Consider the following 12,122-nt stretch of genomic DNA (forward strand, 5'->3'; position numbering starts at 1 on the left):
AGAAAAGCATTCAGTCAAATGACACCATGTTATGATCCAATTAGTGAGAGATGCCTCTGCATGAATTAAGGTGCAAACAAGACCATATGCTGAAATCAATATTACAGATTATATGTAACAGTAAATGTGAGGTAGAGAGATAGAAAGAAATAGAAAAGAGTGGGAGGGGGGAGGGAATAAGAGAGAGAAAGAGAGAGAGAGAGAGAGATCAAGCGCAGCACAGTCACCACCCATGGATCCAGCGGCATCCTGTTGGTCCTTCTTTACCCTGGGCTTCTTGGTGGTGGAGGTCCCAGAGTTGTTCCTCTGGGGGTACCACCTTTATACAGTCCAAGTTCCAGGTATCCACAGGATGGTCGCACATGCTGTTCCCATGACTTGAGGTGATATGTGTATGAGCTGTTGCTTCCTTTCCCACAGTTTGCCACAGTGGGAATTTTTCTCCTGATGGGCTAACCAGGATGTGCTAACCAGACCTCACCTCTGCCCTTACTCTTGGCAGAACTCAGCAATATTGGTGAGGAAGGGACCTATCTTGAGACAAAGCTGTATCTCCTTCATCTCTATCTTGCAAGCAGGTCTAGATAAAAAGCATAATCCCCTGCTTAAATTTTTTCTTACCCAGCAGATTTCCCAGTTCTTCAACTGACTGTCACCTCTTGTTTTAAACACTTTTAAAATGTTATTTAATAGCAATTTTATGAGAACTTATATTGAGTCCTCAAAATATGGGAGCATTTTTGCTAGTCCCTTAATAGTAAGAGCTCACCATTGTTAACAAAACAGATGCATTATGTATAGTAGCTGTAACAAGTATTTAGGGTAAAAGTGTGATTTAGTAAAGATGACATGGAGCCAGGTGATCACTCTCAGATCTGTCCAGTATTCTGTAGGAAAGAATTTGTAGATTTTCACTTTTCAAGGCAAAAAGGAGTGAGCAAAGTGATTGCAGATTTAGTGTTAGCTACTGCAAGCTAATGCACTTTGAGAGAGGTCTTTCGAATTATCCCTGTGCACCATGAGGTTTGAAAATAATTTTTTATTTTTTGTTTAGTTGGTTTTGGGGGGAGTTGAGGGTTTTTTGTTGCCCAGAGAAGTTGTGGATGCCCCATCCCTGAAGGTGTTCAAGGCCAGGCTGGATGGAGCTCTGACCAACCTGGTCTAGTGAAAGGTGTCCCTGCCCATGGCAGGGGGATTGGAACTAGATGACCTTTAAGGTCCTGTCCAACCCAAAGCATTCTCTGATTCTCTGCATTAAAGTACTTGCTTTTCTGACTACTGAGAGACAAGAAAAAATTTAAGGAGAAAAATACTGAAAACATATTTGCCTTTGAGTTAATTCTTTTCTGAAATATTATCATCCTACCTCAAAGAAAATGACTGCAAAAGAGAAAATGCAGAAGGGTGAAAGATGAAAAGAAGCACGAGCAGGTGTTGATATGAGCAGAATTTGGGAACTTCGGAATTACTTAGTTTGCAAAAGTAAGGATAAGTATCATTTAATGAGTGATTATTGAAACAGAAAAATAAATTAAAAATAAGTTGTCTGGAAAGGGCATTTAAAACTGATAAAAGGACTACTCTTCGTTTACAATCCAAACATTAACTCTTAAATGTAGTGTGATCTTAATTCTTTTTTCAGTAGCATTCCAGAGTCTTTCTGCATTATTTAACAATTAGATTTTGAAGATGATTTAAGCTGAAAATTGCCAGGAGTTCAAAAGAAGCCCTTCTTACATGCTTGTAATCATAATTGCTGAGGTGTTTTTATTTTCCTGTAAAGAATCTAGCATTCATCCTTGTCACATATAGGGCACTAAGACTGTTGATGTTGATATTAATTCCTATGTTCCTAACCATCGTACCCTCCCAAGGTCAGAGTCCAAGACTGACTCGGTCTTCAGTGTCTTCCAGAATTTGTTACAGGAATTCCTAGATGAAAAGCATAAATACACCATTTGAAATATATGGTATGAAAATGATTATAATAAATAGAGAACAAAATATAATAGACCTTCTGTCCTGAATAGCATTAAATGTCTGCTCATATCTGTACACACAGGTATTTTGATTTTGTTGTTAATTGTTAAAACTGTATTTTCTTTAGACAGTTGACAGGCCAAAGGATTGGTACAAGACAATGTTCAAGCAAATCCATATGGTTCATAAACCTGGTGAGTTTTTGTTTTGTCTAGATGGTTTTTCATTCATATTAAAATATGCATTTTTCTGCATTTTGATTGTCTGCTATGTGAAAATACAAGAGTTCACCAAGTGTCAGATAATGAATCAAATCTAATTCATAAATTCAGTGATAGTTTTTACTGTGGAGAAAGCTATTTTCCTCTGGTGTAGGCTGACAATTTCTAATGGGTTTATTTTATTCCTAGAACTAAATAAAATTAAAGTTATTAGGATAGGTATGCAACCAGCATGATTACCATCTCACTGGGGAGCTCAGTGAAGTGATCCTCATGTCCAGTTTTAGGGATGAGAAGTTGGCCACTGTAAATCTCCTTTTGGAGAGCTCCAGTGCTAGAACAGCACAGGCTGGTTTGGGGATAAATTTTGGGCTTGAATTTAATTGTTTTCCTAGAATATCTTACTTGGTTTTGCTGAAATGGAACTTTGGTGACATTGGTATCTTTAAAGTTAATGTCCTTTATCATGGTTGTCACCAAGGATGCCAAGAAACTGTATAAATGCCAACAGTGCTTATTACACCTCCAGAAGGAAGGAGACTTCGTTTGTCTGAGGTAGAATTAACATTCAGTATGGTTACACAGACTGTTAGTGGGAGAATAAGAAATGTAGGCAGGAAAATGTTGGCTTACGAGACCTATTTTGAACACTAGTCACATCGTAGATATTTGGGCTTGATTTTTGTGATAGGAACGACAATTAACAGTCTCTAGCAGAGGAAAGCTGACAAAAGGAAGAAATTGAGCTTGGGGAAGGGAAAAGAACAAATAAAAATCTATAATTTGCAATTTGGTTTTAACTTAGTAAGTATGCAATGTGGGTAACATGACCAGAAGATGCCATTCTAGCAATAAGATGGTAAAAACAGCCTATGGTAAGTAAAATGGGGAGAGAGAGAGTCTTCCAAAAACACTTATGAGATGAGGAAAAGAAATACAGTGCTTCAGTGCCTCTGATCTTCTGTCTGTTTTTGCAAAAACAAAGCTGTATTTCTGGGATAAACTGGTGTGTATGGCACTACTGTAATGTATGTATTTCTTTTTGTAGATGACGACGCAGACTTTTATAATACTGCATATGCATACGGTACTGGTAGGAATTATTCCCTGTTCAAAATTAGTCTTTTGTTAATGTCAGCAAGTAATGGGGTAGATAACTCTTCATGCTTGCTTTTATAATGCTTATAGAAACACATTTTATTGTCTTGTTTGATCTCAGTTGTTCATGCCTTTTTCCCGCAAATCACACAAGTTTAATTTTAGTTTAATTCTAGTTTAATTCTTACCACAGAAATGAATTGCAGCTGTGGGCCTCTCACTGCAGATGGAAAACACTGTAATACTGTAGTTTCTTGATTACATTGCATTTATTTTTCACTAGTGATTGTGAGTAACACGGCCTTTCCTTATGAAAATGGAAAGGGAACTACTGTGTGAAAATGCAAACGCTAATTACTGACATGAAAGGATAAAAAGGACATAATGGAAACACCTTAAAAATATGCAGTAAGAGTGCCTAATAAAATTGATTCTGTTTTATGATCTTGACCATTTTTGCTATAGGCGCTGGCATGGATGTTATTCAGCTTCAAGAAAAGACATTCATCTAAGATATAAAATCATTGTGTCTTTCAGAGGATTATAACCATATGGTAAAATTATTTACAAAAATAAACAAAAATGAAAGCATGAATAGACTATGTGCAAAAAATCCATAGTGCCTTCTGCAAAAATGCCATTCAGAATTTTTCCAGTTCAATTTTTGACATGCTCTCTGTAGTGCCTTTTTCCGTGCTGTTGAGAGCACTTGTTATGAGTCAGTGGTTTGACATCTCTTTGTATTCTTGTGTTCCTCTTCAAGATATGCTATTGCCTCATTGTCCCAGACTAACTAGTTATTAAAACAATGAAAAAAAGGTGTGTTTCCTGCCTCTTCTCTTCCTGACAGGATGAACCTGGGGATTAATTACAGGCTGTCATTAACAGTTGTGGATGGATGGATATATACACCCATTAACTTCTCTTCCAGTCAAATTAATAATGAATTTATTTTAACTATGCTGCATTTTGTCTGTGTGTTTGTAGTTTTATATAGAAATAAGTACAGAGTTTTCTAATGGGCTACATAGTACAAAACAATGTACTTTTGAAGGTGCATTTACACATTTTGTAACCTTGCAGCTTTATTGAGTTACTGTGGGTTCTTGTAACGCATTCTATGTTGCATTTTTTTAGAACATATTCTCATGCTATGACTGTTCTGGGTTTGTTTTATATTAGGTAGCTACAGTCCATCCTTCTCTGCTCAGGCACATCCAGCTGCAAAGACACAGACGTACAGACCCTTGTCTAAAAGCGCTTCTGACAGTAGCTCCGATGCCTTTAAGGTCTCGTCCCCTTTACCACCCCCACATGTGCCACCTCCAGTACCACCACATCGTCTGAGGCAAAGGTCTACACCAGAAAAGTAAGTTAGCATATTTTCAAAATGTGTTCTTGGTATGTATGGTATTCCAATTACAGAATGTAACAAAGGATAAAATAGCAGCTATAGAATAATATGACTTCAAGGGCTTTATTCAGGGGACAGTCAAGTGACGAGGGGTAATCTTCACCCGTAGTCTGGGCATCATACATGGTGCTGTCATTTCTTCAGTGTGCTGAAGAAGTGCTTATTCTTACGAGTGGTATGACCACGAGCATTTAACACTTTTATTATTATTAATGGGATTGTCTTGTTTGTTGTGATTTAGTCTGTGCTCTAGCAGCTGTCTTCAATAGTTAGTTTCTGAGTAGGAAATGCCATTTAGTGTATCCAGCAGCGAAAACAAAGGATCGAAAAGATGATGTAAATTGAAAGTCAAGGAAGAGCAAAACTGTAAGAGTGTAGCAGTCAACACACGTTTCCTCACAGCTCAGAAGTACTTTATATCTGCATTTTTTTCAACTTCCGTTTTGATAGACCAAGATAGTGTAGACAGATTAAAAGTGTATTTCAGGTTTCTCATGGCTTTCCAGCTCCAAATGTGTTGCACAAAGCCAGATCCCTGTGGTTAGAGTCCAATCTGGAAAAAGTTAATAATTAATAATTCAGGAAATAAGTGCTTATCCTTTTGCTAAAACCATGCAAGTGACCTGCACACAAACTCTGTAGATTACAGCATATCTCTGGATACTAGTTCAAGCAAAAACCTTTTTCTTTAGTGTTTACATTCATTAATACTGAATGTTAATACAACATTGTTATTATACATTTATGTGTGTGTGTGCATGTGTGTATATATATATTAAAAGGGTCAATTTTTTTTCTTTAATTTGTGCCTACAAGCCCACCTGTCTTGGTTACACTCAAGCAACAGAACAGAATTTGCCCATTTTTTTCAGCTCAAACATTATAAACGTATTTATATGTAGAAATTTAATTATATTAAGCATCTTCAAATAGTAAGTAGTTTGAATAAAATATTATGAGGAAAGACCATACTAGGTGTTTAAAATTAAGACCATAACTATGGCTTTTTGAAAACTTTGTAGGTAGTGGCAATTCAAAATGTAATTCAGCAGATATATTGCAGAGGAAGATGAGATAGCTTGATGGTTACTGATTTTGGCTACCCTGTTGCCAAGGGCAGATTGTCAAGAGGAAGTGCTAAAGGTTAGAGTTGAGCTGCCTCCCAAAGGCCGTGACGTTTGAATTTTCTTAGCAGTTCATAGGAGAAGTGTAGATTTTTTAGCAAGGCACCAAAATGTGAATCTACTTAACTTTGAAGTTATATGAGTCATTGTCCTGTGCCAGGCCAAATGCCTTGCTCACAGAAACTGAGGCCTGTTGCAGTTCCTTTTGTCAAGATTGAAAATAACTGCTCAGCACTGAATTTTGCTCTTTAGCCTTCCTTTGGTCTTTCCCTGCATGATAAGAAAGGCAGTGGAAATCTGTGTTCCCCAGGCAAGAGGATTCCAAACACGTTAGTTATGCTTTGCTCACTGTCAAAAGCTGTAGCTCATCACTCTTTTCCTGCCGTTGGTAGATTCAGTTTTTAATTGCCTATAAAGCCTGAGTATTTGAAATCTCACATAAGACGCTTAGGTCCATATGTATCGCATATGTATAGCTGAGAGCAAAGATATGGTTTGTATTAACATTTGGGCTCAAAAATACAATCTATTCGGGATTACAGGCTGAACACTGTAAATTAGGTGAACTGAGTTTCAATCAATTTCAGTAGCATCCTTTTTTCTTCAGTGACTTGCAGTACAATGCAACTTGATCAGAACATTTCCATTTTCCTGTTCATTCTCAAAAAATACCTTTTCTGCTCTGATAGTAATTTTTTTCTTCAGTGAATATAAACAATAGAGCCATGTAGATCTACTTCCCTTGAAATATAGGGTGCTTTATAAATAGAGGTGTCCGTGTCCCAGAAATTGCACTTGCATGTATGCTATAAACAAAAGCTACCCCATAGATTTTTTTAAGGCAGGTCACATTATGTCAGGTCACATCAGAAAGACCAGTAGAACTGATAAAGTTTAATCAGTGTGTGCTCTGTCTTACAGTAAATAAGACAATAGCTGGTAATTTTTCCCCTTCCTTTTGCTCCATCCTTTGAGTTACTAGTGGGTCATTTTACTCAGAGCTAAATAAAAGTACGTGTAAGCTACAGTTTTCCAAATACAATGTAGGTGGGTATGACAAAAACTGCCATGAAAAGGTAGCTCTCACTGTAATTAGCTAACTACTCCCCAAAAATGTATAGGTATCTAGTAATATAAGATAGTAAATGATTGAAAAAAATATCGGAGCATGGGTTACTTTTTATTCTTTGCCTAACACTATTAAATTGAAAGCAAATTTGTAATTATAGAGAAAATGGATACATTTCTGTTCCAAAGTCAACTGCCAAATTCTTCCTCGTGCTTGTCTATTCAAGTTTCTCGGGAAACAGTACACTGCTTGCAAGGATATTCAGGAGCAGTTCTACTACAGATCAGGATAACGAGCATCTAATAGATTTTCACACTGTCTTTTGGTCTCAGAAAATGTTATATTTTTTTCAATATGGAATTATTATCATATTATGTGATGCCAAAAATATCTATCACTTGCCTATATTAGTATAGTGCACGAAACAAGTATAGCTATTTGCAGTGGTATGCAATGCTGTGATATTTTGTTACAGTATGTCAGGGAAGTTTTTAAATTGATCTACTAGTTATAACAAAAATGTGAGTGATCACAAAAGCCAGACATCTCTAGTATTTTTCCTCTTGTACTGAGTATACCTGGTGTAAACTGGTTAAGATGATTGGGATACTGGACTAGACATTTCACAAGTGAAATCTGGAAAGAGTAACCATTCTGAAGCTCATTGGGCTTTGCAGGTGTCTGTTGCACAAACTTGTAAAGTAGATGGTGATGACAGTAAATTAGCTCAATTGCTTGTGTTTGTTGTTTAGAAATGACTGGGATCCTCCTGACAGAAAGGTAGATACTCGCAAGTTCCGTTCTGAACCAAGAAGTATTTTTGAATATGAGCCAGGAAAGTCATCAATCCTTGAACATGAAAGACCGGTAAGACATATAAGTGAAATGGGTAATACAGTAAGAGATTTGGTGAGAGGTTGTCTTTTTATTATTTACTACTAATAATAACTACTTAAGGAATATTGAAGGTCCTTTTTCAAATACAGTTTTGCAGCAGTTTATCTTTGCTGTTATCTGATGGTTGTGTTGAAAATGTGGGTTTGGCTTAGTTGCTAAACTTATATCTTCTGGTGTTTCCAAGAAAACAAACTACCACTGTGCAGACCTCATGGATAATGAGCAGAAGTGTGAATTAATGGAAACTGCTTTTTCAAATTGGTATGCATGTCCAGCACTTATTTTCAGTAGTATTATCCGCACATACTACTGATTAATTAATGCATAAAAATAAAGTATTTGCATTTTCAGGGTATGCCTAATTGTACATCTAAGGAGATTTTGGTCAAATACTGGTCAAGGTTGCCGAGAGAGGACTCACCTGAACACAGCCCTGAGCAACCTGATCTGATCAGACCTACTTTTGACAGCAGGTTGGGCTAGATGACCTCTGGAGGTCCTTTCCAACCTCAATTACTCTGTGATTACTGAGTGTACATTAACATATAATTAGAAGCCTTTATTCCTGCTTTCTGAATAATGATTGCAATTACAGAATTTTTCACAGGCATGTCTGATAAAGCTGTGCTTAATGCTTGCAAAATAACAGCGGAGGTTTTCATTTCCTGAAAGATAGATTCACCCAGCCTTCCAATTTACCTTTATTCTGTCTTAAGACTTTCTTATTTTAGGAAAACTGTTATGTATCAATGGCAATATTTTCTTTTCTTTGTCTTTTACTCTGAGGTTGAAGTGGTTGAGAGTGTCCAGTTTTAAAGAAGAGGTTTATGTAATCGGTACTGGATTATTATTTGCTTAGGTATTACATGCTTGTTCACTGAATTTATTTTGCCAGTTTAAATTAAATTAGGGAAATAATTGAATTTCAGAATATGTAGTACGTCAACAGTGAGAAACACCTTTTCCTCTGTTTTTGTGGTCTTTGCAGTAGTCTGATTTTTGTTAGCTATAAAAACACCAAGCTCTTTTTCTGTGAAATTAAGTTCTCGAAGAACTGATACATTTTTCAAAGAGGAAATTGGCATTTCTATAGGAACTGCTAATGAATCAATATAATTAAATGGGGTTTAATATCTGTTGTGCAATGAACTCAACAAATAATTTTATTTAAAAGGCATTTTATCAGGCAGTTTTATCAATATGGAATTTCCACTGTTGATAAAGATGCTCTTTAGCTTTATGTATTTAGATACTTTCTTTGAACCATGTTACAAAAACAAAATACTTGGTTTCACTAAAGCACTTGCTTCCCTTGTGTTCGTTGAATGGGATATAGAAAGCAAAACTAACAACTTACAGGATGATCAGCAGAGCAGGTCAGAAGTTTTTTCTCGGTGTGTGTAGGAAAAGCTAACATCTCAAAACAGTGCATTGGTTCCAAATTCAGATGAAAACTCCAAATTCTCAACTGTGTCAGGATTGCTTAAGTCTTCCATCTTGATAATCTCAAAAGATTTGATTTCTAATGTCTAAAAATTTGTTCTGATGATACTGAAAGTATTAATAAAAACATGGAATGTCAAATAAATACAGTTCATTAGTATTGCACAAGATGGACATTTATAGTATCTGAACTGAAAATTCATACTTTATTAGTTTTGTCAAAAACAAAAAATCAAAGGGAGTTTTTATAACACTCCAAATCCTAAGGTTTTTTTCTGAAATAAGTTAATTTCCACGTCCACAACATTGTAGTTTTGATGTCAAAATAAGCTATTGAAATATAAAATATTTACAGCTAGCTTATATCATAGTAAACAAGACGGGTGAGTTTTGAAGGATCAGAATTCCCTTTTTTGATGTAGGTACTAGATTAGAATCAGTTGTAATTAATGTGGAGATTAGAAACATGGGAGCAATATAAGAAATTGAGATTCAATGCAAAATTTAGTGGGAAATATTATTCAGCAGATCCTCATTGATCAAAAGAATGTGAGAAATAATAAATCTAAAAAATTGACCTAGTAATAAACATTAAATGGATAGACTGATTGGGGATAACTGACTAATTTTGTTATGGGTAAAAAAGGATGAGTGTAATTGCAAACTGCTGTACCATGTAGCAACCTTCTGCCATGAAACAGGAAGTTAATGTGTTTTCTTCCATAATTTGAACTTTTATACTTGTGTATGTAAGAGTATAAAACAGCAACAAAAAGTAAAAGCTTGGGATTAGTCTTTTGAGATTACAGGTAAAAGTAAGTGATATTAAGGCATTAAATAGTCTTACAAGACATGGTGACGAAGCTCCTTTTTTTCCTATTTCAATAGGCCCAGAAAACATTACTATTTCTTCTAATTTTATTACACTGGTAAGGTGGTACATAACTTGTTTTGATGTATATTTCCATCTCCAATGTCTGCAATTCAATTAAATGTTCTTTTTCTCCAATCTCATCCAAACCATGGATTTGTTTCCTAAAATGCATGTTTAACTTCTGTAAATAAGTGTATGGTGGTATAATAACTTAATTCTACTCCCATGCACATGAAGTTAAATTTTATTATTTATTAGTTTTTACCTTGTATCTGAGAAGAGTTCCTTCATATATGTACATTTCTCTATTTCCGCAGTAGAGCATGTAAGGAAGAATCATAGTGTTGCTGTAAAAAAAGACGTCATAAAATTGATACAAGCAATAGTTGCCTCTGTTTTCATCAGGTGTTTTAGTCTAAGCATAGAAGTACACGTGCTAGTCAGATAAAACTGAAAGGTTAAATTTTAGTTCTAGATTTTTTAATGTTTGTTCAGTATACAAATTTTCTACTGATCAGAATAAATTAAAAAAAATTAATGTTTTGTCAAAGACCAAAAAATAGACTTGGCTTGTACTTCTGTTGGGTTTTAGTTTGGTTTGGTTTTTCCAGTAGTGAAAAATTCGACATTTTCTTTATAATATGTGAGTTTGATTGCTTTTGACATCTTAAGCTGGTTATCAGAATATTCTGCTTGGTAAGTTTTAATATGTCATTAAAAAAATATTTCTTCTCATAAAAATATGGAGAGACTAAGTCAATCCAGTAGTAGACTTGGAGCTATTTAAAAGTAGTACAAAAAAAAAAAGGCAAAAGAAAACTCTTTAGAGGTAATAAAATGACAAAACCAAATTGACAATAGGCATCTCAGCCCATTGTTCTAAATAGGCTTCAGTGTGGTGTCTGAATTTGCAAATGCAAAATATTGATTTGGCCATGCATATAAGAACCATTTAACTCACAAGTTTAAATGCACGCTTTCGGTTGTTACCTGTGAATGTCTATTTGTGCGTATCAAATCAAGCACAAGCAAAGCTTCATGTGACACTGCAGATGTAATTTTTTTCAAGGACCATATTCTTCTATGCTCGAGTATGCTGATGCAGTGTTGTGTTGACCATCTTATGCAAAAGGAGTGAAGTTACTTGGTGGTCTTAGGTAGCATATTTTCAACAAGTAATCAAAACATTACTAAATGACTAGATGAAGGATAGTGTTGGAACATGACTTGATTTTACTGACAAGTCATAAAAATGGATTTTCCTTTATTGCTTTTGCCTCCTATTCCAGTAGTTTGGGAGATATTTTGTGAGACTAAGCCAACTGCAGTTTTTAAGGCAAAGGGATTCAAGTCTCTTAGAAGAGGAGATAATAGAAAAAGGTCCGTCAGCAAAACTGAATCCAAAAGCCAAACAAAATCAATTGCCTGTGTATTGATCTGAGTAGAACAGGGAATGCAGAGTCCTTTCTAGAACTGCCAGGCAGCAGGGAATTTGCAGACTTTAGTGCTCAGTTTCTTTTTGTTTGCTGCCCTCTGCGGTTTAAACTGTGAATTAAATTAGGACTTGTGTGCATGGAGTTAGTTTTACACACTTCCTTACAATCTCATTTTATTTGCAGAATACCACACGAGAGGAACTGAAAAACTTAGAAACTAGTTAAAATACATTATTTCTGGCTTTATACGAGGCTTTTAAAGCTTGCAGTTAATTGTGAGAGTATTTGAATAAGAAAAGGGAGCCAACTCCCATACTCGTTTTTGTCTCCTTGGCTAGCTGGGTGGAAGCCCAACAGATCTGACAGTCCGTTCTGCCTCCCTGCAAGGAGAGACACCAGTTCATCAATGTGTGGGTGCGGGGCTGCTGCTCTTCTGGGCACCTTGAGGTTCACAGGGCTGATGCTCGCTATCCAAGAAAGTAATGTCAATAGGCCTGGATTTGTAGTGCCAAAAGCTCCACAATTTCAACCCTGTATGTATTTCAAGGGATTTTTTTATTTATTTA

General features: G+C 35.7%; 1 protein-coding gene across 1 annotated transcript in view; it reads left to right on the forward strand.

Moving 5' to 3' along the window:
* Positions 1 to 12,122, forward strand: part of SORBS2 (sorbin and SH3 domain containing 2) — a 154,102-nt gene that overhangs the window by 103,651 nt on the left and 38,329 nt on the right. Inside the window, exons 13-16 of the mRNA XM_027735493.2 lie at positions 2,108 to 2,174; positions 3,250 to 3,294; positions 4,482 to 4,668; positions 7,659 to 7,773. Coding sequence (XP_027591294.2) covers positions 2,108 to 2,174; positions 3,250 to 3,294; positions 4,482 to 4,668; positions 7,659 to 7,773 — 414 coding nt within the window. The remainder of the gene's footprint in view (positions 1 to 2,107; positions 2,175 to 3,249; positions 3,295 to 4,481; positions 4,669 to 7,658; positions 7,774 to 12,122) is intronic.

The sequence above is a fragment of the Pipra filicauda genome, unplaced genomic scaffold (genome assembly GCF_003945595.2).
Source record: "Pipra filicauda isolate LSUMZ 115617 unplaced genomic scaffold, ASM394559v2 scaffold67_size6003252_pilon, whole genome shotgun sequence".
NCBI lineage: Eukaryota > Metazoa > Chordata > Aves > Passeriformes > Pipridae > Pipra > Pipra filicauda.